The sequence below is a fragment of the Somniosus microcephalus genome, chromosome 27 (genome assembly GCF_052327205.1).
Source record: "Somniosus microcephalus isolate GS21.2 chromosome 27, FLI_Smic_1.0, whole genome shotgun sequence".
In the NCBI taxonomy this organism is placed as follows: Eukaryota; Metazoa; Chordata; class Chondrichthyes; order Squaliformes; family Somniosidae; genus Somniosus; species Somniosus microcephalus.
This window is the reverse complement of record NC_141013.1, coordinates 2,050,111-2,077,625: the sequence shown is the minus strand read 5'-3', so window position 1 is coordinate 2,077,625 and position 27,515 is coordinate 2,050,111. Positions and strand designations below refer to the sequence as shown.

The window sequence follows — 27,515 nt, the reverse complement described above, 5'->3', positions numbered from 1 at the left end:
CATTACTTTTAATCCATCAGTAAGATTATTCTTGAGCTCTCTCACACCTAGTCCCTTGGTGCCTGCCAATCAGAGACAGAATTCAGGAGAAACACAGAAGTTTGTGGCTGAGTAGCCGAACCAAGAATTGCCAAGTCCGACTTTCCTACATTGCAAGTGACCACACTTTAAAAGTACTTCATTGGCTGTAAAGCGCTTTGGGACGTCCTGAAGTTGTAAAAGGTGTTACAGAAACACAAGTCAATTTATTCTACTCAAACCTGTGGAACTCCCCTCCCCCAAAAATCAGGCTCTTAAAACACAGATTGGCATCACAATCGGTGTTTACTGATTTACTGCTTGGTGCTGTTGCACTGTGTAGACCTCGTTATCCTGAAGCCAGTTTTGAGGATATTCAAATTTTGACTGATTCTAAACGTTTAAGCTATGCTATAAATATATTAAATAGAATCAGGCGTTAGATGCACACTCAGGATTTCTGTTTATTTGTACTTTGTTCATATTTGAAAGATTCAGGTGTATAAAAATACAGAAAGAAACAATCTCAACAGGGAACATTCAGTGTAAACTAGTCTTCCAGTGTCGGTCAGGTCTCGGAGCGTCAGTGCACCAGTTGCTGTGGCACTGAGTCACCCAGCCAGCACAGGCCCAGTCGGAGTCCCAGACTGTGCTGGGAGCTGGACTCAGTCATGGATGTAGTTGGGGCATAATTGGGAATCAATGCCCGTGGTGGGGAACAAAGTCAGCCAGGCTTCCCATTCCCACTCCTGGCTGGAACGGCGCACGGGTGGAGATCAGGCAAGGATTGTGTTTGGCTGTGATACTGCCCTGGTTGAATTGCCTGAACCCCCATCTTAAAATGGGGTACTGCTAATAAAAAGTACCGGTGTCACGGCACGATGGGATAGTCTGGTAACCCTGGCAACACCGAAGGAACAGTGAGGTCAATTAACAACCGTTATTACACAATTATTAGCACAGAGTCCAGTGATACTGAGTGATGCCTGCCCTTCGAACCCTGGCAGTCGAGGGGAAGATTCCACTGACAGCGACATTTCAGCTGATTACAGAGCTGCATTTCCAGCTAACAAGAAAAAGAAAAACACACTCCTACCTTAAAGATCACTTTAAAAAAAAGACATTTAAAAAGAAAGAAACTTTCAGCTCCTGTTTCTGAGAGAGATTCACAATAACAGCCTTCGATCACAAGTTGGTTCGAGCACAAAGTGAAGTGGGCAGTAAGGCCAACTAGAAATGATCCTGTATTCAAACCCAACTTCAAAACAACAGGATAGGCCAGAGAGGAATAGATCCTGAGCTATAGGAGCTGCAGGATTCCAGTGTCCCAGCAGTGGCGATCTGACGAGATACTGCCCTCACTCCTCAATCAACAATGAGAGCGCGGCTGAACACTTGCTCCAAATTAAACTGCCTGCCAGCATTCAGGTAGGAGGCGGAGAGTCGCCTCGTTATCCTGAGTGCATCCCATCAAGATATTTCAATTCCCTCGATGTGGAGATTAATTTCAGTGAGTCATCTGGTGTATTCACACCCACTGACCCACTCCTGCCAATCACAGCCACCTACACAGAGCAGAGCTTAGCATTGCAAAAACACACACCGCACTTTGCTAAAATCAACCTATGCTCCAAACAGTTGAACTTCACAACCGTCTACAACAGGAAGAAACTGTCTTCAAATAAGTTCGACACCTCGGTTATCACCTACAAGTAAGGAAATTGTAATTGCAGGGAGGGAGCTAGAAGCCGTGATTTGAAGTGGTAACAGATGTCACATTATACCGGGGTGATGGTGGATTCACACAAGGCTTCACACGTCATCCCTTCACCCGTGGAACTTTAGAAGCAAGTGCACAGGATCCTGGTGCAGATTTTACTCATTGAAAACCTTCAGAACTTGTAACAACTAAATGTCCAGAAAGTCAGATCGCCTGAGTTCCAACGGTTTAAATATTTCTGTCAAACACCAAAATAAACCAACATTACTAAACTTTCAACACATGTAACACAGGCCACAGTTGAACTAAAAAGGGGGTCTCGCTACCAGAGGCTTTTAAATAGCTAGGAATCCTCCCATCACCTCACATAGTTATTTCCATATTGCACTTCCAGAATTATAAGGGTCAGTAACAGTTGGAGACATCGGATTCTCTTTGCCTGTTTCTCCTCACACCGTACCATATAACCGGGTCACGGGCTGTCTGAAGTACAAGGAGCCAATAGTCTTTGTTTGGAGTAACTAGCCCCGGTGGTGAGGGAGCTGAATCAGTGGAGATTGACTCAGGAAGGATGCAGTGATCCTGTTTAATCACAGTATCCTGCCCGAGGAGATCGCCATTGATTTTATTCCGAATCAGGTTCAGCCGAGCCTGTTCCTCAGCACTGACCTGTTAAACAGGCCAAGAGTAAACTGGATGGCGGAAGTTAATTCTCATAGACATTTGATTCTCTTTGCCTCAGTTTGTCAATGCACCGTTCTCCAGCCAAGGGCAGATAAGCAGCCTGCTGCCCGGCCTCCTCAGTGTCGCCCCGCAGACTGGGCATCAGCAGATACCTCCCACTATGATTTTGGGGAGCAGGAAGAGGGGGCCCGGCCTGTGATCAGTGTCTCCCTGATATCGACATTCCAAGATTCCAACACCATTCCATGACAGCACATTGCGACCAACGTACAAGGGCTAGTTAACCGAGAGACACGAGTTCCCCATACACAGTGCTGGGCGACATTCAGCCACTGTGGCCACACACAAACTATAACCCCCCCACCCCCAACCCCAACCACCAACCTAACTAATGGTAGTAACACTGATAACAAAGGCCCTCTTTAAAATTAGACCGTTTGAATCAGTTTCCCCGTCTGACGTTAGTTACTGTGCTGTTTTGCACAGCGGAGCGATCCAATCACGGCTCAGAATCAGTAGCGATGGTGGTTGGACTGCCAGTGTGAATTAGAGCCGTGACTGTATGATTCATACGGCCCGTGGTGCTGAGCTGGAGATCGATTGTAGCCCCGATCTCTCCCATGCCACTGTCGGTTATTTGACCAGTTGTAATTGTCATCCCGTCCCCTGTACGGTCTGTAGTCTTGCGACCTAAAAATAAAAGGTCAAAAATCTCAAACAGACGTTGATCTGACTTTACACCGCAAAATTATTTAATGCTGGGACTGCAACAGAAGGACATTCTAAATGCTGCACGTTAACTTTTCCAAATCCTACTTATTACAATCACTACTCCCAAGCTGCTTGCCCACATTTAACTCATCTCATGAACTATCTTCTTACTCATGACCAGATTTAGCAACACCACTGGTGTAGGTACATGAATAGACTGCTTGAGGATGGAGAGTTCGGCACACATTTTAGGAGTTCCATTCATTTACTCCCCATCTCAATCATATGTGGCTGCTAAAAATCTCCAGGAACAATAATTCTGTTATTCCTATTCATCTCCCTGATCTGTCTAGAGATTTCCTCTTCCATTTCCCTCCCATGATTAGCGGGTCTGTAGTACACCCCCACTAATGAAATAATCCCTTTTTAATCTGTAACTATACTGATATTGTCTGAACCTTTTCTGTAGCCCAGTCCATCTCTCCAGCAGGTATTCCCCCATTCACCAATATCGCTACACCATCTCCTTCTTTCTTACCTATTCCGTCCAGCCTGAAAAATATTATAACCTGAGATATTTAGTTCCCACTCCTGCCCAGTTTGAAGACATGTTTCTGTTCGTGCTGTTAAATCTGTATCTTCCTCTGACATAATGGCTTCTAATTCCCCAACTATTTCCCACACTCTGAGCCCTGTAATACAAACACTTTAAGAACATAAGAAATAGGAGCAGGAGTCGGCCATTCGGCCCCTCGAGCCTGCTCCGCCATTCAATGAAATCATGGCTGATCATCGACTTCAACTCCACTTTCCTGCCCGATCTCCATATCCCTTGATTCCCCTAGAGTCCAAAAATCTTTCGATCTCAGCCTTGAATATCCTCAAAGACTCAGTATTCACAGCCCTCTGGGGCAGAGAATTCCAAAGATTTACCACCCTCCGAGTGAAGAAATTCCTCCCCATCTTGGTCTTAAATGGCCGACCCCTATCCTGAGACTATGCCCCCTAGTTCTAGACACTCCAGCCAGGGGGAAACAACCTCTCAGCATCTACCCTGTCAATCCCCTTCAGAACCTTGTATGTTTCAATGAGATCACCTCTCATTCTTCTAAACTCCAGAAAGTATCGGCCCATTCTACATAATCTCTCATCATAGGACAGCCCTCTCATCCCAGGAACCAATCTAGTGAACCTTCGTTGCACCGCCTCCAAGGCAAGTATCCTTCCTTAGATAAGGAGACCAAAACTGTGCACAGTACTCCAGGTGTGGTCTCACCAAGGCCCTGTACAATTGTAGCAAGACTTCCTTACTCTTATACTCCAACCTCCTTGCAATAAAGGCCAACATGCCATTTGCCTTCCTTATTGCTTGCTGTACCTGCATGCTAGCTTTCTGTGTTTCTTGCACAAGGACACCCAAATCTCTCTGAACACCAACATTTGAAAGTTTCTCACCATTTAAAAAATATTGTTTTTCTATTCTTCCTACCAAAGTGAATAACCTCACATTTCCCTACATTATACACCATCTGCCACCTTACTACCCACTCACTCAGTCTATCTATATCCCTTTGCAGGCTCTGTGTTCTCCTCACAGCTTACTGTCCCACCTAGTTTTGTATCATCAACAAACTTGGATACATTACAATCGGTCCCTTCATCTAGGTCATTAATATAGATTGTAAATAGCTGAGGCCCCAACACTGATCCTTGCGGCACCCCACTAGTTACAGCCTGCCAACCTGAAAAAGATCCGTTTATCTCTACTCTCTGTTTTCTGTCCGTTAACCAATCCTCTATCCATGCTACTCTATTACCCCCAACCCCATGAGCCCTAACCTTGTGCAATAACCTTTTATGTGGCACCTTATTGAATGCCTTTTGGAAATCCAAATATACTACATCCACTGGTTCCCCTTTATCTACCCTGCTAGTTACATCCTCAAAAAACTAATAAATTTGTCAAACACGATTTCCCTTTCATAAACCATGTTGACTCTGCCTAATCATGTTATGATTTTCTAAGTGCTCTGATACCACTTCCTTAACAATGGGTTCCAGCATTTTCCCGATGACTGATGTCAGGCTAACTGGCCTGTAGTTCCCTGTTTTTTCTCTCCCTCCTTTCTTGAATAGCGGTGTTACATTTGCAACCTTCCAATCTGCTGGGACCGTTCTAGAATTTAACTTTGGCGTTTGCTGGTATTAAGTCTGGCGAGGAGATGCAGCTGCTGTGTACCTGCGGTTACCACCAGCTCGGCCCCTCCAGTCCTCTACAATCGGTGGTGGATCAGTGGGGCTCTTCACGATTTCCTGATACTCTTCATCGGCCGCTGTGAACCGATGAGCAAACATTTCCTCGTAGTTTGGAGCAGTTTCTGCTTCACTCGACATTCTAAGGAAGGAAAGAGCAGGAAACCTTTACAAGAGACAAATTCCTTCAGCTTTTAAAACAAGACCTAGCTCCCTCGAAAGCTGTGGATGGCAGGCTCCTCTCATATCATGCTCAGCCACAAAGACCAGAAGGTCCCAGCTTCAATCATATCTCAGGCAGTTGGGGCACTAGTGGGCTGGGGGTGACTAGCAAGGGCTCCCAGACCTGATCACTGCCCAGTGCTTAAGAGTGCGTGTGCACAGAGCGGATCAACAGCTGGGATGGTAATTGAGGCCAGGCTAATAAAAACACATTGTAGCCTCAAGAGAGCAGGGTTGGCATTGTGGATGGAACAGATCGACTGGGCTGAAGGCCCTTCACATCCAAACTGATCTAGTGAGACCATAAAACTGTTTTATGTGTCAGCCGTGGCTCAGTGGGTTTCACTCTCTCTCACCTCTCAGTCAGAAGATTCTGGGTTCAAGTCCCACTCCAGAGACTTGAGCACATAAAGCTAGGCTGACACTCCCAGTGCAGTGCTGGGGGAGTGCTGCACTGTCAGAGGGGCAGTGCTGAGGGAGCGCTGCACTGTCGGAGGTGCCACCTTTCAGATGAGACATTAAACCGAGGCACCGTCTGCTCTCTCAGGTGGATGTAAAAGAGCCCATAGCACTATTTTGAAGAGGAGCAGGGGAGTTCTCCCCGGTGTCCTGTGGCCAATATTTATCCCTCAACCAACATCACTAAAAACAAATTATCTGGTCATTATCAGATTGCTGTTTGTGGGAGCTTGCTGTGCGCAAATTGCCTGCTGCGTTTCCCACATTACAACAGTGACTACACTTCAAAAAGTACTTAATTGAAACATAGAAAAATAGGAGCAGGAGTCGGCCATTCGAGCCTGCTCCGCCATTCAATATGATCATGGCTGATCCTCTATCTCAATACCATATTCCCGCTCTCTCCCCATACCCCTTGATGCCTTTTGTGTCTAGAAATCTATCTCCTTCTTAAATATATTCAGTGACTCGGCCGCCACAGCCTTCTGTGGTAGAGAATTCCACAGGTTCACCACCCTCTGAGTGAAGAAATTTCTCCTCATCTCAGTCCTACCCTGTATCCTGAGACTGACCCCTGGTTCTAGGCCCCCCAGCCAGGGGAAACATCCTCCCTGCATCCAGTCTGTCTAACCCTGTCAGAATTTTATACGTTTGTAAAGCGTTTTGGGACGTCCGGTGGTCGTGAAAGGCGCTGTAGAAATGACCAGGACTACAGGCCGGGGTTTGTGCGGAGAGAACAGGTGAATGTTTCTGGGAGACTCTTCACCACCACCCGAGGCCCAGGGCTGCGCGGCCGGTGAGCGCATTCGGGCCTCAAACCCCAACCCCAGAGCGGCAACCGGTCCCTCGGGAAGCCCGAGGCTCAGGGCCTAACCTCAGCCGTTTCTCCTCAGCCGCCGACCCAAAGTTGTATTTTCTGGTTCCGGGTGCAGCCTCCAAATCCGTCCCCGGAGTCTCGGTATTTCCGGTCCCCCGAGCCTCGGACTCAGCCCAAGATGGCGCCGGTGAAAGTGGCCCGTTCACTGAGTCCGCGCCCTGACACTCGGGAAACAGCGAACAGGCCTTTAAACAAAGCGCTTTTTAAATGTATTTGTACATTTTCATTTATTAGTTATAAAAACATTGCAGATTGGGGGGAAAAAAGGCATTTTAACCGGGAGGTGCTTAGGTTTAATATCTTCTCTGAAAGACTGCCCCGCCGACAGTGCGGCGCTCCCTCAGCACCGCCCCTCCGACAGTGCGGCGCTCCCTCAGTACTGCCCCTCCGACAGTGCGGCGCTCCCTCAGTACCGCCCCTCCCACAGTGCGGCGCTCCCTAAGTACTGCCCCTCCGACAGTGCAGCGCTCCCTCAGTACCGCCCCTCCCACAGTGCGGCGCTCCCTCAGTACTGCCCCTCCGACAGTGCGGCGCTCCCTCAGTACTGCCCCTCCGACAGTGTGGCGCTCCCTCAGAATTGCCCCTCTGACAGTGCAGCACTCCCTCAGTACCACCCCTCCGACAGTGTGGCGCTCCCCCAGTACTGACCCTCCAACAGTGCGGCGCTCCCTCAGTACCACCCCTCCGACAGTGCGGCGCTCCCTCAGTACTGTCCCTCTGACATCCGGCACTTCCTCAGTAAAGCCCCTCCGACAGTGCCGCGTTCTCTCAGCACTGCCCCTCCGACAGTGTGCCATTCCCTCAGTACTGCCCCTCCCGACAATGCAGCGCTCCCTCAGTAATGACCCTCCGACAGTGCGCCGTTCCCTCAGTACTGCCTCTCCAACAGTGCGGCACTCCCTCAGTACAGCCCCTCCGACAGTGCAGCATTCCCTTAGTACTGCACTGGATTGTCAGCCTGGATTTAGTGCTCAAGATTCCAGCCATGATCACATCCTCTGCCCTGCCCCTGTGTCATCCACTGTTTGCTGCTGGATTTAGCAAACGTTGATCTTCTGAGATAGGTACAATATCTCGTCTCATTGCCCCACAGGAAACCTGGTGAATTGAGGCCACGCTAGTTTTATCAGCTTGTCCATCTGTAAATTGGCAGCCATCGCTGGAAGTTCGGAAACCAAGTCACCCCCTGTGGGAGAATCTTAACTCGATGGCTGAAGCAGGCAGGTCCAGGGTGGTGTTGATGGTCAACCACCTGATTGACACTTAATGCTCTCAGGGCAATTGGGATGGGCAATAACTGCTGCCAGCATTGCCCACACCCCAGGAACAAACAATAAAAAGCCAGCCTGGCTCACTAATGGAAGTTGGAAGAGTAGAGCAGTCACTGTGGCCTGAAATTCTTCCCACTCGGTTCCATAACACTGCTCGCACCGAGTCCCGTTCACCCATCGTCCCTGTGCTCGCTGACCTACATTGACTCCTGGTCTGCCAACGCCTCGATTTTAAAATTCACATTCTTGTGTTCAAATCCCTCCATGGCCTCGCCCCTCCCTATCTCTGTAATCTCCAGCCCGACAACACCCCCCGCCCCCGAGACCTCCGCGCTCCTCCAATTCTGGCCTCCTGCGCATCCCTGATTTCCATCGTGCCACCAGTGGCGGCCGTGCCTTCAGCTGCCTTGGCATTAAACTCTGGAATTCCCTCCCTAAACCTCTCCGCCTCTCTATCTTCGTTTGATGTTCCTTAAAACCTACCTGTCCTACTGTCTCTTTTGGCTCAGATTCAAATTTTGTTTGATACTCACTCCTGTGAAGCACCTTGGGACGTTTTACTACGTTAAAGGCGCTATAATAATGTAAGTTGTTGTTGGTTTAACAAGTCGGATGGCCTTGCTAAACAGGTCGTGGGAAGCTCGTCAGGCCTCTGCTGGTAGGCTGCATGATTTTAGCTGGTTAATTTTCAACAGGACCTATGGTCGCACTAGCTTAGCCAACCTGCCCCTCAAGCCTTTGGACTTTGGAGGTGGGATGTGTCCGTGAGGGGAGAGAGTGTGACTCCTCATTGGATAGAGACTCTACCTGAGTAGATTTCTCAGTAACCTAGTTTGGAGACTCTTAAACATAGTGTCTGACATCCGCTCAATCAAAGATAACATGCTCTGACACAAAGACAGAATATTCACCAGTTTAAAATTCTATGTCCTTAAGACAGCAAACACACTCTAAATTCAAGCGGTGACAACAGCATATTTCAGAATCTATTTGCTTCTATCCAGGCGCTGGTTTCAGTATTTTCTGTTATTGTTTATGTTGAATTGCTACATTAGTTGGACTGTGACACAAAGATTTTCATACTGACTATTTTAATCAGCAGTTTCCAATCCACATATAACAGCTCTTGGCAATTTAATCTTCACAGTGGGAGGAACAGCAAATTCAGAATTAATTTTACTGCCACAAAATGGATGCAAAGACTGCCAAAACTGTGCGACTAAATGAATATAATATTCCAGATCTAATCTCTAAATTCAGGGCAGGTTGTCCATCCATCAGGACCCAGCAGCTGCCGAACTCCATCGACAGCGCTGGCGATCCAGTAGGGAAGCTCAGCACCGATTGCTGTTCATTTTTGTGTTCGGTTCTTATTTGCTGCAATTTAAAGGTGCCTGTAATTATCTCTGAAAGACGGCAGAACTACAGCTGCTCAGCTTGAGAACTCCGGTAGTGTTGGAGCAGATCGGATAATCACTGCAGGACGGGTAAATGTCATCTGTATTCATTCCTGTTAAATGGAAGCAAAATTCAAAAAAGCGCTAATGGGGTTTATTTATGAATGTTGCTGATCAGCTAAGCGAGGGTGTTAGAGATGAAAATTCTGAAATTGCAGGTATGTCGGTATCTGAAAGGGGAAAGTGGGTTAATCCATGTTGAGAACTCAAGGAAGGAGTGAGAAGAATGGATCCTGTTCCTTGAGTTGTCTGCCACTGCCTTAGGTAGTCACATGATGTTTGTTGTCCAATTTCCTTTGTGCTTCTAGCCGTATTAAACAAATACTTTGGTTCTGTCTTCACGGAAGAGGACACAAATAACTTCCCAGAAATGCTAGGGAACCAAGGGTCTAGTGAGGAGGAATTAAAGGAAATTAGTATTAGTAAAAAAATAGTGCTGGAGAAATTAATGGGACTGAAAGCTGATAAATCCCCAGGGCCTGATAATCTGCATCCCAGAGTACTAAAAGAGGTAGCCATGGAAATAGTGGCTGCATTGGTTGTCATCTTCCAAAATTCTATAGATTATGGAACAGTTCCTGCAGATTGGAGGGTGGCAAATGTAACCCCACTATTTAAAAAAGGAGAGAGAGAGAAAACAGGGAACTACAGACCGGTTAGTCTAACATCAGTAGTAGGGAAAATGCTAGAGTCTATTATAAAGGACGTGATAACAGGACACTTAGAAAATAGCAACGGGATTAGACAAAGTTAACACGGATTTATGAAAGGGAAATCGTGTTTGACAAACCTACTGGAGTTTTTTGAGGATGTAACTGGTAGAATAGATAAGGGAGAACCAGTGGATGTGGTGTATTTGGATTTTCAGAAGGCCTTTGATAAAGTCCCACATAAGAGGTTAGTGTGCAAAATTAAAGCACATGGGATTGGGGGTAATATACTGGCATGGATTGAAAATTGGTTAACAGACAGGAAACAGAGAGTAGGAATAAATGGGTCTTTTTCGGGGTGGCAGGCGGTGACTAGTGGGGTACCACAGGGATCAGTGCTTGGGCCCCAGCTATTCACAATATATATCAATGATTTGGATGAGGGAACCAAATGTAATATTTCCAAGTTTGCTGACGACACGATAGATTGGGAAATATTGACATACAAAGGGACCTGGGTGTCCTTGTACACCAGTCACTGAAAGCAAACATGCAGGTGCAGCAAGTAGTTAGGAAGGCAAATGGTATGTTGACCTTCATTGCAAGAGGATTTGAGTACAGGAGCAAGGATGTCTTACTACAGTTATACAGGGCCTTGGTGAGACCACACCTGGAGTACTGTGTGCAGTTTTGGTCTCCTTACCTAAGAAAGGATATACTTGCCATAGAGGGAGTGCAGCGAAGGTTCACCAGACTGATTCCTGGGATGGCAGGACTGTCGTATGAGGAGAGATTGGGTCGACTAGGCCTGTATTCACTAGAGTTTAGAAGATTGAGAGGGGATCTCATTGAAAGGTATAAAATTCTGACAGGGCTAGACAGACTGGATGCAGGGAGGATGTTTCCCCTGGCTGGGGGGGTCTAGAACCAGGGGTCACAGTCTCAGGATACGGGGTAGGACATTTAGGACTGAGATGAGGAGAAATTTCTTCACTCAGAGGGTGGTGAACCTGTGGAATTCTCTACCACAGAAGGCTGTGGAGGCCAAGTCACTGAATATATTTAAGAAGGAGATAGATAGATTTCTAGACACAAAAGGCATCAAGGGATATGGGGAGAGAGCGGGAATATGGTATTGAGATAGAGGATCAGCCATGATTATATTGAATGGCGGAGCAGGCTCGAAGGGCCGAATGGCCGACTCCTGCTCCTATTTTTTTATGTGGCTCAGTGGGTAGCACACTCGCCTCTGAGTCAGAAGGTTGTGGGTTGAAATCCCACTCTGGAGACTAGAGCACAGAATCCAGGCTGACACTCCAGTGCAGTACTGAAGGAGTGCTGCACTGTCAGAGGTGCCGTCTTTTGGATGAGACGTTAAAACCGAGGCCCCGTCTGCTCTCTCAGGTGGATGTGCAATGCACTGCCCATGAGCAATTCCAACAGTGATAACACGGCAAAAATGCTTTGTATAGATAACAATGTTCCCTGTAAGCTGCACGGGTGTGCAGCCTTGCGGCAATCTGTGAAGGTACCTCACAGTCCACTCACAAGCTGTCCCATTGAAGATACTGTGCCCGGTGCAAATTTAAAGGTACCGCGCATTTGAACAGGCCATGCCCCCATGGTAATATTTGAGGGTGCATTGATAGATACCCAAGCGATACCCAATAAATTGTCCGCCAACATTCTTGACTGGATGTAGTAGGGCTACAGAGCATTTTGGGTCCTTTTAGCTCCCTCCATAGCCGACTGCTTTGGGTGTTAAGCAGGCAGGTGGCCCTGTGTAGTAGATTGACTACCTTCATCCCTCATTCTAAGATAAGCCTGGTACTGCTCCTGACACACGCTCCACATTGACCCAGGGTCGGCCTTCTGGCTTGGTGGTGATCACAGAGTGAGGAGAGTACCAGGCCATGAGATTACAGATTGTGGTGGCATACTGTTCTGCCTTGGTCCGATTATCTTCCGCTAACTAACTCCCCTTCACCTGACGACTACACCAGGTCTTGACTCGCCATGTGCAATGCCAAGGGAGATCAGTGAGTATACTAGTGAAAAGCTCTCCTCACTTCACAATGATAACCCAAAGAAGTTTGGCGTGGAGTTTATACCGGAACAGTTTTAAAGAGTAAATATCACACAATAACTCAAGGAGTTAGAGTGGCTCCATAGTTTGGGGAAAGCAAATAATTCAGCTTTCTAGATCTTTCTGTTCAATGTTTCATGGGGAAATGGGCTGAAAAGATCGAGATTAAAAAGCAGTGAGGACTTTAAAGAAAATATATTGGAAAGGAATCTTTATGTAGGAGCTGCTCATCTCTGCTTTGTGTCTGATCTGAATACGAGGTCTCAGTATTGTAGAGGGAGCCTCGCTTTTCACCAACGGCTGTTACTGTACTTCTGTGTGAGCTGATGTTGTGCGAGGGATTTGAATCATAAGCAAGGGTTTTGTGAGTGGGCGGGAGAATGTCTTCGGGACTGAAGATGCAAATTTCTGAGTGGTGGAAATCCCATTGAAGGGGAATGTATTGTTAATTATACATGAGCTAAAAAAACACAGGATTGTGTTTCATTTCAGGCTGAGTTGCTCTTTGCAGAGGTTAGAATCGATGTTGCTTCGAGTTTGCAAGAGAAAGAACGAGTGAGACCATGCCTGGATGGGTGGTCAGTGGGTGGGTAGGCAGTGCATGTGAGGGCAGTGCGTGTGTGGTCATTGGCTGGGTGGTCAGTGGATGGGTGGGTGATCTAAATGGGTAAGGCTGCTGCAGTCAGTGAGCAGGGAGTGTGTGTGTGTGTGGGTGAGGAGAGGCAGTGGCTGACTGAGATAATATTAACCCTGTGTGGTTGATCACAATCGCTACGTTTTCTTGTTCAGTGGGATTTTGCAATGCATTTGACCAATAATTTTATAAGTTTGTTCCTGTTCCTTTATGTTCCCATCCCTCACCATTCCCGCCTCAGTGGGGCCGAGAGGGGACCCATTCCCGAGCCACGGCAGTGCCTATGCTCTTCTTAAAGCAACTGCTTAGAATTTTGCAAAATATTACATGACAATGGATTGTTGAACTTCCAATTTAAGCTCTGGTAATTCATCACACATTGCCTCCAATGTGGGCCAACTGAGATCAAATATAAAGAAGAGTTGCATTTATATAGCGGCTTTCACGACCTCGGGACGTCCTAAAGTGCTTTACAGCCAGTGAAGTACTTTTGAAGTATAGCCAGCGTTGTAATGTAGGAAACACAGCAGCCAATTGGTGCACAGCAAGCTCCCACAAACAGTAATGTATCTGTTTTAGTGATGTTGGTTGAGGGATAAATATTGGCCCAGGACACCAGGGAGAACTCCCCTGCTCTTCTTCGAAATAGTGCCAGGGATCTTTTACATCCAATTGAGAGGGCAGACAGGGCCTCGGTTTAATATCTCATCCAAAAGACAGCACCTCCGACAGTACAGCACTCCCTCAATACTGCCCCTCCGACAGTGCGACACTCCCTCAGTACTGCCCCTCCGACAGTGCGGTGCTCCCTCAGTACTGCCCCTCCGACAGTGCGGTGCTCCCTCAGTATTGGCCCTCCGACAGTGCGGCGCTCCCTCAGTATTGGCCCTCCGACAGTGTGGTGCTCCCTCAGTATTGACCCTCCGACAGTGCGGCGCTCCCTCAGTATTGGCCCTCCGACAGTGCAGCGCTCCCTCAGTATTGGCCCTCTGACAGTGCGGCGCTCCCTCAGTACTGCCCCTCCGACAGTGCGGTGCTCCCTCAGTATTGGCCCTCCGACAGTGCGGCGCTCCCTCAGTATTGGCCCTCCGACAGTGCAGCGCTCCCTCAGTACTGCACTAGGAGTGTCAGCCTGGATTATATGCTAAATCTCAGGAGTGGGTCTTGAACCCACAACCTTCCAACTCAGAGGTGAGAGAGAGAGTGCTACCCACTGAGCCAAGGCTGGCATCTAACTAGCAATATACCTCATTCACTCAACTCGGCCAGCTAGCTAACATTGAACCTCCATAACTAATAAAGCTCAGCCAAATTATTTATCTCATTGCTGCCGTGTTTCCTACATTACAACAGTGACGACCACCTCAAAAGTACTTCACTGGCTGTAAAGCGCTTTGGGACGTCCTGCGGTCGTGAAAGGCGCTGTAGAGTGGTGAGAATGTGGAACTCGCTCCCACAGGGAGTGGTTGAAGCGAATAGTATAGATGCATTTAAGGGAAACTAGATAAACACATGAGGGAGAAAGGAATAGAGGGTTATACTGATAGAGTTACACGAGGGAGGAGGCTCGAGTGGAGCATCAACACCGGCATGGACTGGTTGGGCTGAATGGCCTGTTTCTGGGCCGGATATTCCATGTAATATAAATAATTTATTCCTTAGTTACTTGGTCAAATTTTAGCTGGTTGGGTTTTATTAGTTAATGAGGTGCAGTGTTAGCTGAGTTTTATTAGTTAGTGAGATGCAGTATTAGTTAGCTGGGTTATATTAGTTAGTATGATGTAGTGTTAGCTGGGTTGTATTAGTGAGGTTCAGTTGTAGTTAGCTGGACTGTATTAGTAGGTTGCTGTGATAGTTAGCTTTGTTGTATTAGTTAGTTGGGTACTGTGGTTGTTAACTGGGTTGTATGAGTTAATAGGGTGCAATGGTAGTTAGGTGGGTTATATTAGTTGAGTACAGTGGTAGTTAGCTGAGTTGTATTAGTTAGTAGGGGACAGTGGTAGTTAGCTGAATTGTATTAGTAGGGTACAGTGGTAGTTAGCTGGGTTGTATTAGTAGGTGCAGCGGTAGTTAGCTGGGTTGTATTTGTGAGGTGTAGTTAGCTTGGTTATATTAGTGAGGTGTAGTTACTGGGTTGTATCAGTTAGCACAGTGCAATAGTAGTTAGCTGGGTTATATTAGTGAGATGTAGTTACTGGGTTGTATTGGTTAGTGAGGTGTAGTTAGCCGGATTATATTAGTTAGTAGGGAGTGTGGTAGTTAGCTGGGTTGTACCAGTTAGTACAATGGAGTGGTAGTTAGCTGGGTTATATTGGTCAGTAGGGTGGAGTGGTAGTTAGCTGGGTTATATTGGTCGGTAGGGTGGAGTGGTAGTTAGCGGGGTTATATTGGTCAGTAGGGTGGGGTGGTTGTTAGCTGGGTTATATTGGTCAGTAGGGTGGAGTGGTAGTTAGCTGGGTTATATTGGTCAGTAGGGTGGAGTGGTAGTTAGCTGGGTTATATTGGTCAGTAGGGTGGAGTGGTAGTTAGCTGGGTTATATTGGTCAGTAGGGTGGAGTGGTAGTTAGCTGGTTATATTGGTCAGTAGGGTGGAGTGGTAGTTAGCTGGGTTATATTGGTCAGTAGGGTGGAGTGGTAGTTAGCTGGTTATATTGGTCAGTAGGGTGGAGTGGTAGTTAGCTGGGTTATATTGGTCAGTAGGGTGGAGTGGTAGTTAGCTGGTTATATTGGTCAGTAGGGTGGAGTGGTAGTTAGCTGGTTATATTGGTCAGTAGGGTGGAGTGGTAGTTAGCTGGGTTATATTGGTCAGTAGGGTGGAGTGGTAGTTAGCTGGGTTATATTGGTCAGTAGGGTGGAGTGGTAGTTAGCTGGGTTATATTGGTCAGTAGGGTGGAGTGGTAGTTAGCTGGGTTATATTGGTCAGTAGGGTGGAGTGGTAGTTAGCTGGTTATATTGGTCAGTAGGGTGGAGTGGTAGTTAGCTGGGTTATATTGGTCAGTAGGGTGGAGTGGTAGTTAGCTGGGTTATATTGGTCAGTAGGGTGGAGTGGTAGTTAGCTGGTTATATGGGTCAGTAGGGTGGAGTGGTAGTTAGCTGGGTTATATTGGTTAGGGAGCTGCCGCCTGGGGGCGCGCTCTCTCTCGGGCTGCCCCGTTCAGTTGGCGAGAGACCGGGAGACGCGGCGGTTGCAGCCGGGACCGGGACCGGGACTCGGGACAGCGGCACCGCCACCGGCAGCTCCCCGCACCCCAGCCCGAGCCGGGCCGGTGCATGGCGTGAGGGGAACCGGCAGGAGCTGTCCTCCAACGGGAGAAGCAGCTCCCCTACCCGCCGAGAGCTCCGCCAGCCCCGGGCTCCGGGCTCGGCATGGACCAGAGCGGCTGAAAAACCGGCAAAACACAACAAGAGCTCCGAACAACTCCCGCACCGAGAACCGGCAGCGCTCGGAAATGGGGTGAGTACCGGGGGGGCAACACCGGGACTGTAACAGGCCGAGAGACTGAAACAGAGACTGTAACAGACCGGGAGACTGAAACAGAGACTGTAACAGACCGGGAGACTGTAACAGAGACTGTAACAGACCGAGAGACTGAAATAGAGACTGTAACAGACCGGGAGACTGAAATAGAGACTGTAACAGACCGAGAGACTGTAACAGACGGGAGACTGAAACAGAGACTGTAACAGACCGGGAGACTGTAACAGAGACTGTAACAGACCGAGAGACTGAAATAGAGACTGTAACAGACCGGGAGACTGAAACAGAGACTGTAACAGACAGAGAGACTGAAACAGACTGTAACAGACCATCACAGACTGAGACAGGCTGTAACAGACCGAGACAGACTGTAACAGACCATCACAGACCGAGACAGACTGTAACGGACCATCACAGACCGAGACAGACTGTAACAGACCATCACAGACTGTAACGGACCATCACAGACCGAGACAGGCTGTAACGGGCCATCACAGACCGAGACAGGCTGTAACGGACCATCACAGACGAGACAGACTGTAATGGACCATCACAGACCGAGACAGGCTGTAACGGGCCATCACAGACCGAGACAGGCTGTAACGGACCATCACAGACGAGACAGACTGTAATGGACCATCACAGACCGAGACAGACTGTAACGGACCATCACAGACCGAGACAGACTGTAACAGACCATCACAGACCGAGACAGACTGTAACGGATCATCACAGACCGAGACAGACTGTAACGGATCATCACAGACCGAGACAGACTGTAACAGACCATCACAGACCGAGACAGACTGTAACAGACCATCACAGACCGAGACAGACTGTAATGGACCATCACAGACTGAGACAGACGGTAACGGACCATCACAGACCGAGACAGACCATCACAGACCGAGACAGGCTGTAACGGACCATCACAGACCGAGACAGACTGTAATGGAACATCACAGACTGAGACAGACTGTAACAGACCATCACAGACCGAGACAGACTGTAACAGACCATCACAGACCGAGACAGACTGTAACGGACCATCACAGACCGAGACAGACTGTAACAGACCATCACAGACTGTAACGGACCATCACAGACCGAGACAGGCTGTAACGGGCCATCACAGACCGAGACAGGCTGTAACGGACCATCACAGACGAGACAGACTGTAATGGACCATCACAGACCGAGACAGGCTGTAACGGGCCATCACAGACCGAGACAGGCTGTAACGGACCATCACAGACGAGACAGACTGTAATGGACCATCACAGACCGAGACAGACTGTAACGGACCATCACAGACCGAGACAGACTGTAATGGACCATCACAGACTGTAACAGACCATCACAGACCGAGACAGACTGTAACGGATCATCACAGACCGAGACAGACTGTAACAGATAATCACAGAAGGAGACCAACTGTAACAGACCATCACAGACCGAGACAGACTGTAACGGATCATCACAGACCGAGACAGACTGTAACAGACCATCACAGACCGAGACAGACTGTAACAGACCATCACAGACCGAGACAGACTGTAATGGACCATCACAGACTGAGACAGACGGTAACGGACCATCACAGACTGAGACAGACCATCACAGACCGAGACAGGCTGTAACGGACCATCACAGACCGAGACAGACTGTAATGGAACATCACAGACTGAGACAGACTGTAACGGACCATCACAGACCGAGACAGACTGTAACAGACCATCACAGACCAAGACAGGCTGTAACGGACCATCACAGACCGAGACAGACTGTAACAGACCGAGACAGACTGTAACAGATCATCACAGACCAAGACAGACTGTAACAGATCATCACAGACCAAGACAGACCGTAACAGACCATCACAGACCAAGACAGGCTGTAACGGATCATCACAGACCGAAACAGACCATAACAGACCGAGACAGACTGTAACAGACCGAAACAGACCATCACAGACCGAAACAGACTGTAACAGACCATCACAGACCGAAACAGACCGAGACAGACTGTAACAGACCGAGACAGGCTGTAACATTCCATGACAGACTGTAACAGACCCTCACAGACCGAGACAGGCTGTAACAGACCATCACAGACCGAGACAGACTGTAACGGACCCTCACAGACCGAGACAGGCTATAACGGACCATCACAGACCGAGACAGACTGTAACGGACCCTCACAGACCGAGACAGACTGTAACGGACCATCACAGACCGAGACAGACTGTAACGGACCATCACAGACCGAGACAGACTGTAACGGACCCTCACAGACCGAGACAGACTGTAACGGACCATCACAGACCGAGACGGACTGTAACGGACCCTCACAGACCGAGACAGACTGGAACGGACCATCACAGACCGAGACAGACTGTAACGGACCCTCACAGACCGAGACAGACTGTAACGGACCATCACAGACCGAGACAGACTGTAACGGACCCTCACAGACCGAGACAGACTGTAACGGACCCTCACAGACCGAGACAGACTGTAACGGACCATCACAGACCGAGACAGACTGTAACGGACCATCACAGACCGAGACAGACTGTAACGGACCATCACAGACCGAGACAGACTGTAACGGACCATCACAGACCGAGACAGACTAACAGACCGACATTTGCAGACTGTGTAACACAAAGTGTCAGCCTGGGCTCAGTGGGATTCTGCAATTTGCAGAATGAGACGGAGCAAACAAGTCATAAACAAGTTTGCAAAATTCACAAGGCCGTTTATTCGCTGCTCTGATCAGAATTTGTCTTCAGTTTTATTTATATTTTACATTATTTCCAGACCTGAATTATGAAAGTGGAGAATTCTCGTCCCTTTTCCTCGCGGTTTCTGTCAGGCAGGAGGCAGCTCATCTCGTCAAATGATATTTTTAAAGTAGTTTTGCAGGAAATAAATGAATATTTCAGTACCAGTAGAACTGACAACCGCCTGTGCTCACAGCTTCCAGTCGGCATTGCAGCCTGAGTCCCATCGAGGAGATCAGAACATTTTCCAAGTTGTTCCCAGATTTGAATCTGACTTTCTCAGACTGACTGTCCCGGGTTCACCTCCCGATCTCCCTGGATCAGGGCAGGGAGCAAAGTCAAGTCTTAAATAGTTCAACCATCGGGAGTGAGGATCTCCCCCGCTCACACCGGGAGTGAGGATCGGCCCCGCTCACACCGGGAGTGAGGATCTCCCCCGCTCACACCGGGAGTGAGGATCTCCCCCGCTCACACCGGGAGTGAGGATCGGCCCCGCTCACACCGGGAGTGAGGATCGGCCCCGCTCACACCGGGAGTGAGGATCTCCCCCGCTCACACCGGGAGTGAGGATCTCCCCCGCTCACACCGGGAGTGAGGATCTCCCCCGCTCACACCGGGAGTGAGGATCTCCCCCGCTCACACCGAGAGTGAGGACCTCCCCCGCTCACACCGGGAGTGAGGACCTCCCCCGCTCACACCGGGAGTGAGGATCTGCCCCGCTCACACCGGGAGTGAGGATCTCCCCCGCTCACACCGGGAGTGAGGATCTGCCCCGCTCACACCGGGAGTGAGGATCTCCCCCGCTCACACCGGGAGTGAGGATCTGCCCCGCTCACACCGGGAGTGAGGATCTGCCCCGCTCACACCGGGAGTGAGGATCTGCCCCGCTCACACCGGGAGTGAGGATCTCCCCCGCTCACACCGGGAGTGAGGATCTGCCCCGCTCACACCGGGAGTGAGGATCTCCCCCGCTCACACCGGGAGTGAGGATCTCCCCCGCTCACACCGGGAGTGAGGATCTCCCCCGCTCACACCGGGAGGGAGGATCTGCCCCGCTCACACCGGGAGTGAGGATCTCCCCCGCTCACACCGGGAGTGAGGATCTCCCCCGCTCACACCGGGAGTGACCGGGAGTGAGGATCTCCCCCGCTCACACCGGGAGTGAGGATCTCCCCCGCTCACACCGGGAGTGAGGATCTCCCCCGCTCACACCGGGAGTGAGGATCTCCCCCGCTCACACCGGGAGTGACCGGGAGTGAGGATCTGCCCCGCTCACACCGGGAGTGAGGATCTGCCCCGCTCACACCGGGAGTGAGGATCTCCCCCGCTCACACCGGGAGTGAGGATCTGCCCCGCTCACACCGGGAGTGAGGATCTGCCCCGCTCACACCGGGAGTGAGGATCTGCCCCGCTCACACCGGGAGTGAGGATCTCCCCCGCTCACACCGGGAGTGAGGATCTCCCCCGCTCACACCGGGAGTGAGGATCTCCCCGCTCACACCGGGAGTGAGGATCTGCCCCGCTCACACCGGGAGTGAGGATCTGCCCCGCTCACAACGGGAGTGAGGATCTGCCCCGCTCACAACGGGAGTGAGGATCTCCCCCGCTCACACCGGGAGTGAGGATCTCCCCCGCTCACACCGGGAGTGAGGATCTGCCCCGCTCACACCGGGAGTGAGGATCTGCCCCGCTCACACCGGGAGTGAGGATCTGCCCCGCTCACACCGGGAGTGAGGATCTGCCCCGCTCACACCGGGAGTGAGGATCTCTCCCGCTCACACCGGGAGTGAGGATCTGCCCCGCTCACACCGGGAGTGAGGATCTGCCCCGCTCACACCGGGAGTGAGGATCTCCCCCGCTCACACCGGGAGTGAGGATCTGCCCCGCTCACACCGGGAGTGAGGATCTGCCCCGCTCACACCGGGAGTGAGGATCTGCCCCGCTCACACCGGGAGTGAGGATCTCCCCCGCTCACACCGGGAGTGAGGATCTGCCCCGCTCACACCGGGAGTGAGGATCTGCCCCGCTCACACCGGGAGTGAGGATCTCCCCCGCTCACACCGGGAGTGAGGATCGGCCCCGCTCACACCGGGAGTGAGGATCTGCCCCGCTCACACCGGGAGTGAGGATCTGCCCCGCTCACACCGGGAGTGAGGATCTGCCCCGCTCACACCGGGAGTGAGGATCTCCCCCGCTCACACCGGGAGTGAGGATCTGCCCCGCTCACACCGGGAGTGAGGATCTGCCCCGCTCACACCGGGAGTGAGGATCTCCCCCGCTCACACCGGGAGTGAGGATCTGCCCCGCTCACACCGGGAGTGAGGGACTCTCCCGCACCGGGATTGCCTCCTTCCCCTCGCAGTCTTTCCCTTGATGGAATGACGAGGAACTCTGACCTTTGTGCTAAGGGAGTTAATACATCGAACAGGCTGAATTTTAAACTTATCTTAAGCTATACTGAAAAGGTTACAGAATAATGACTAACAGATTTCAAACGAATTCCTCATTATTTATCTTATTGCATAAACAGAATTCTCTCCTGTTTCTCCCGTGTCAGGGTTTAAAAAAAACATTTCTCACTCTCATTTTAGATGCAGAGTGTGAGGGCGGGCGAGGGCGAGTGATCTGTTGCTGCCTATAAGTGGGCACTGAATATTGCAAAGTCCAGTCCATGGATGAATTTACTTGCTCATTATCCCCCTCTGTGTGGGGAATTCGCCCCCTCTCTCTGCCCCGTCCTTTGCTGTGGTTCAGGGACTTGGTGGGCAGTTGGAAGGGTTAACCCTTTAACTACCACCAGCGGGCACCGATGTGCAGGTCACTGGACACCAGAGTATCTCTGGTGAGACTGACTCATTCATGAATTAGAATACATTTCCAAATTGATTTTAAAAAGGGGGATCTTGCTGTTAGTGTCCCTTTGTTTGAAAAAAATCAAACATTTATTGAATAGACATCTGTGGATGTCATTGGTGGAACTAACAGCTGACTAATGGACTCCTCGGGTTCGGAGCTTTATCTTAACACGATGTCAGTTCCCCATTGCACAGTCAGGCTCTGCAATCCAGCCAGTTCCTCTGATTGTTTCTGGCACTCACTGTTTAGACATAGAGGAACATCAAAAAATTCCAAAGTTGATCACAGTTCTGCTTAATGGTTTGATTTCTGAAGAGAGTCTGGAGCTGTGACCTTTCCCCTCTTGCCCCACCCCATCAAGATTTCCAATGTTCAAAAACTCTTGTTATATTTAGTGAAATTATCGACGCATTCCAAAATTCACAATCTGATAGAAATAGCACACAGAATAACTTTAGTGCAGTAAAACTCCAGCCCCAGGATGCAAACTTCTCATACCAGAGTCTGAGTGGGGAAAGGTTGTGCGGAGATTTGTCCTCACTGGGGTTGGGCTGAAATTGGACAGCTCACTTCTATCTGGTGCAAGGGTCAAGGATGTCTCGGATCGGGTGCAGAGCATTCTGAAGGGGGAGGGGGATCAGCCAGTTGTCGTGGTACATGTAGGTACCAACGATGTAGGTAAAAAGAGGGAGGAGGTCCTACAAGCTGAATTTAGGGAGTTAGGAGCTAAATTGAAAAGTAGGACCTCAAAGGTAGTAATCTCTGGATTGCTACCAGTGCCACGAGCTAATAAGTTTAGAGAGAGTAAGATAGATAAGCTAAATACGTGGCTTGAGCAGTGGTGCAAGGGAGAGGGATTTAAATTCTTGAGGCATTGGAACCAGTTCTTGGGGAGGAGTGACCTGTACCAAGGGGACGGTCTACACCTGAACTGTGAGGGAGCCGATGTCCTCGGGGTAATATTTTCTAGGGCGGTTCGGGAGGATTTAAACTAATTTGGCAGGGGGATGGGAACCTAGGTAGTGGAAAAGAGGGAAGTCATATGAAGTTAGAAATAGATGGTAGAAAGGTGAGAAGCAATAAGCAAAGGAGAGTAACACAAAGGGCCAAACTAATTCATAATGAGAGTGTGAAAAAAGCAAGCCTGAAGGCTTTGTATCTTAATGCTAGAAGCATTAGGAACAAGGTGGATGAATTAGTTGTGGAAATAGAGGTAAACAAGTATGATTTGATTGGGATTACAGAAACGTGGCTGCAGGGTGGGCAAGGCTGGGAACTTAACATCCAGGGATATACAATATTTAGGAAGGATCGGCAAAAAGGTAGGGGAGGTGGGGTAGCATTGCTGGTAAAGGAGGGGATTAATGCAATGGAAAGGAAGGATATTAACTCGGATGAAACGGAATCTGTATGGGTAGAAATGAGAAATAGCAAGGGGAGGAAAATGTTAGTGGGTGTGATATATAGGCCTCCAAATAGTAATATGGAGGTGAGGGAAGGCATAAAAAGGGAAATTAGAGAAGCGTGCGATAAGAGCACAGCTGTCATCATGGGTGACTTTAATTTACATATTGATTGGACTACCCAAATTAGTAAAAATTCTGAGGAGGAGGAATTCCTGGAATGTTTTCGGGACGGTTATCTGGACCAATATGTCGAGGAGCCGACTCGAGATCAGGCCATTTTAGACTGGGTATTGTGCAATGAGAAGGGACTTATCAGCAATCTTCTTGTACGAGGCCCCTTGGGTCAGAGCGATCATAATATGATCGAGCTCTCAGTCGAGATGGAGAGTGAGGAAATTGAATCAGAGACTAAGGTCCAGAACTTAAATAAAGGGAATTATGAGGGTATGAGACGGGAATTGGGTAAGATTGATTGGGTGGTGTTTCTGGGGGGATTGACAGTGGATAGACAATGGCAAGCATTCAAAGATAGAATGGAAGAATTCCAGAACATGTTTATACCGGTTTGGCATAAAAATAAACCTAAAAAGGTGACTCAACCGTGGATAACGAGGGAAATTAGGGACAGCATAAAATCAAAAAAAAGGGCATATCAACTGGCAAAAAAAAGCACCAGACCGGAAGATTGGGGGCAGTACAGGATACAGCAAAAGAGGACAAAGGGATTAATCAGGAAGGGGAAAATAGAATACGAAAGTAAACTTGCAGCAAACATAAAGGCAGACTGCAAAAGCTTTTATCGGTATATCAGGAGGAAAAGACTGGTAAAATCCCAAGTCGGTCCCTTGCAGTCCGATTCGGGAGAATATATAATGGAGAATAAGGAAATGGCAGACCAATTAAACTCATACTTTGGTTCTGTATTCACAAAGGAGGACACAAATAACCTCCCAGGAATATCGACAAACATAGGGACTAATGAGAGGGAGGAGCTGACAGAAATTAGTATCTCTAGGGATATGGTGTTGGGTAAGTTGAGGGGACTGAAGGCCGACAAATCCCCGGGGCCTGAAAAACTACATCCTAGGGTACTTAAGGAGGTGGCCCTGGAGATAGCAGATGCTCTAAGGATCATCTTCCGGAACTCCATTGACTCGGGAACAGTACCCATGGATTGGAGGGTAGCTAATATTACCCCAATATTTAAAAAGGGGGGTAGAGAGAAAGCAGGGAATTATAGACCAGTAAGCCTTACATCGGTTGTGGGCAAAATGCTAGAGTCCATTATTAAGGATAAAATAGCGGAGCACTTGACAAATGGGGAAAGGATCGGACAGAGTCAACATGGATTTACAAAGGGTAAATCGTGTTTGACTAATCTGCTGGAATTTTTTGAGGAAGTAACTGGTAAAATAGATGGGGGAGAGCCAGTGGATGTGGTGTACCTTGACTTCCAGAAAGCCTTCGATAAGGTTCCACACAAAAGATTATCATGCAAAATTAAGGCTCATGGGATTGGGGGCAAAGTATTAACATGGATAGAGAACTGGCTGGCGGATAGAAAACAGAGAGTTGGAATAAACGGCTCGTTTTCGGAGTGGCAGGCAGTGACCAGCGGGGTGCCGCAAGGATCTGTCCTGGGACCCCAGCTGTTCACAATATATATAAATGATCTGGATCAGGGAATTGGATGCAATATTTCCAAATTCGCTGACGACACTAAACTAGGAGGAGGGGTGGGCTCTGATGAGGATGTCAGGAGGCTACAGTGCGATTTGGACAGGTTGGGGGAATGGGCGGATACGTGGCAGATGCACTATAATGTGGATAAATGCGAGGTTATCCACTTTGGGGGTAAAAACAGGAGGGTAGATTATTATCTAAATGGCAATAGATTGGGAGATGGGGAAGTGCAGAGGGACCTGGGTGTTCTTGTGCACCAGTCACTGAAGGAGAGCATGCAGGTGCAACAGGCGATTAAGAAGGCAAATGGTATGTTGGCCTTCATATCAAGGGGGTTCGAGTATAGGAATAGGGATACCTTACTACAGCTGTACAAGGTGCTGGTGAGACCGCATCTGGAGTATTGTGTACAGTTTTGGTCGCCCCATCTGCGGAAGGATGTTCTTGCCATGGAAAGAGTGCAACGGCGATTCACCAGGCTGATACCTGGAATGGCGGGAATGACCTACGAAGAGAGATTAAATAGTTTGGGCTTGTACTCACTGGAGTTTAGAAGATTGAGAGGGGATCTCATCGAAACATATAAAATTATGGCAGGCCTGGACAGGCTGAATTCAGAGAGAATGTTTCCAATGGCCGGGGAGCACAGAACCAGGGGCCACAGTCTAAAAATAGCGGGCAAATCATTTAAAACAGAGATGAGGAAGAATTTCTTCACTCAAAGAGTGGTGAGCCTGTGGAATTCCCTGCCACAGAGGGCTGTGAAGGCTAATTCAATAAATATTTTCAAGAGAGAATTGGATATATTTCTGAAGGCTAAGGGGATTAAGGGTTACGGAGAAAAGGCGGGGACGGGGTACTGAACTGGTAAGATCAGCTATGATCTCAGACGAAGATCAGCCATGATCTCATTGAATGGCGGAGCAGGCTCGAAGGGCCGAATGGCCTACTCCTGTTCCTATCTCTATGTTTCTATGTTTCTATCAGGGCAGTCTGTTAAACCACTCGCTGCCCCTGGGAATATTTTAATTGAAATAGTGGCTGTCAGTGACACTGAGGAAATTGTGTTAATGTCCCAGGTGGAAATCCTGAGGCCCAGTTATTAACCCTGAGGGAGGGGGTGAAATTTCACCCAGCGCTATTTTTAAAGCAGTGGTTAATGGGCTGGTGTAAAATTTCTTTAAACAAAATAATTTACCTGCAGATAGGAATTTTACACAAGTACATTAGTCAGTGAGCTAAATATCGCACTGAAACCATAGCACCTGCTTCAGGCATCGGCTCATTTTAAGTGTGTGCGTGTATATGAGTGTGTTCGCATGTTTGTATCCAAAGATCAATCCTTGGCCCCTTCTATTTCTCATCTACATGTTGCCCCTCGGAGACATCAGCGTCAGTTTGCCCCTCCTCTATCTCTAAATTGTTACATTGCTTGCCCAACATCCAGTTCTGGATGAGCAGAAATTTCCTCCAAATAAATATTGGGAAGACTGAAGCCATTGTCTTCGGTCCCCGCCACAAACTCCGTTCCCAGGTCACCGGCTCCATCCCTCTCCCTGGTAACTGTCTGAGGCTGAACCAGACCGTTCACAACCTTGGTGTCGTACTTGACCCCGAGATAAGCATCTGACCACATATCCGCGCCATCACTAAGACCACCTACATTCACCTCTGTAATATTGCCCGACTCTGCCCCTGCCTCAGCTCATTTGCTGCTGAAAACTTCATCCATGCCTTTGTTACCTCCAGACTGGACTATTTCACCGCACTCCTGGCCGGCCTCCCGCACTCCTGGCCGGCCTCCCACATTCCACCCTACATAAACTTGAGGTCATCCAAAACTCAGCTGCCCGCCTCCTAACTCGCACCCACTCCTGTTCACCCACCACCCCCTGTGCTCGCTGCCCCGTGTCCTAACTCGCACCCAGTCTTGTTCACCCACCACCCCCTGTGCTTACTGCCCCGTGTCCTAACTCACACCCAGTCCCGTTCACCCATCACCCCCTGTGCTCACTGCCCCGTGTCCTAACTCACACCCAGTCCTGTTCACCCACCACCCCCTGTGCTCGTTGCCCCGTGTCCTAACTCACACCAAGTCCCGTTCACCGATCACTCCCTGTGCTCACTGCCCCGTGTCCTAACTCACACCTAGTCCCGTTCACCCATCACCCCCTGTGCTCGCTGCCCCATGTCCTAACTCACACCCAGTCCCGTTCACCCATCGCCCCTTGTGCTTGCTGCCCCGTGTCCTAACCCACACCAAGT

At 49.2% G+C, this 27,515-nt stretch overlaps 1 protein-coding gene across 3 annotated transcripts; it reads right to left on the bottom strand.

Moving 5' to 3' along the window:
- Positions 1-464: 464 nt before the first annotated feature.
- On the bottom strand, positions 465-19,692 carry LOC147099863 (RNA guanine-N7 methyltransferase activating subunit-like). 3 transcript variants are annotated; one of them, XM_085968345.1, is made up of 3 exons: positions 19,471-19,692; positions 5,373-5,528; positions 465-3,112 (listed from the first exon to the last, which is right to left on the bottom strand). In XM_085968345.1, exons 2-3 carry the CDS (start codon positions 5,525-5,527, stop codon positions 2,935-2,937), a joined length of 333 nt encoding a protein of 110 aa, XP_085824471.1. In that variant the 5' UTR covers position 5,528; positions 19,471-19,692; the 3' UTR covers positions 465-2,934. The 3 variants fall into 3 exon arrangements, with proteins under 3 accessions (XP_085824471.1, XP_085824472.1, XP_085824470.1); XM_085968346.1 differs by lacking the exon at positions 19,471-19,692 and adding an exon at positions 19,345-19,435; XM_085968344.1 differs by lacking the exon at positions 19,471-19,692 and adding an exon at positions 6,942-7,110.
- Positions 19,693-27,515: the final 7,823 nt, after the last annotated feature.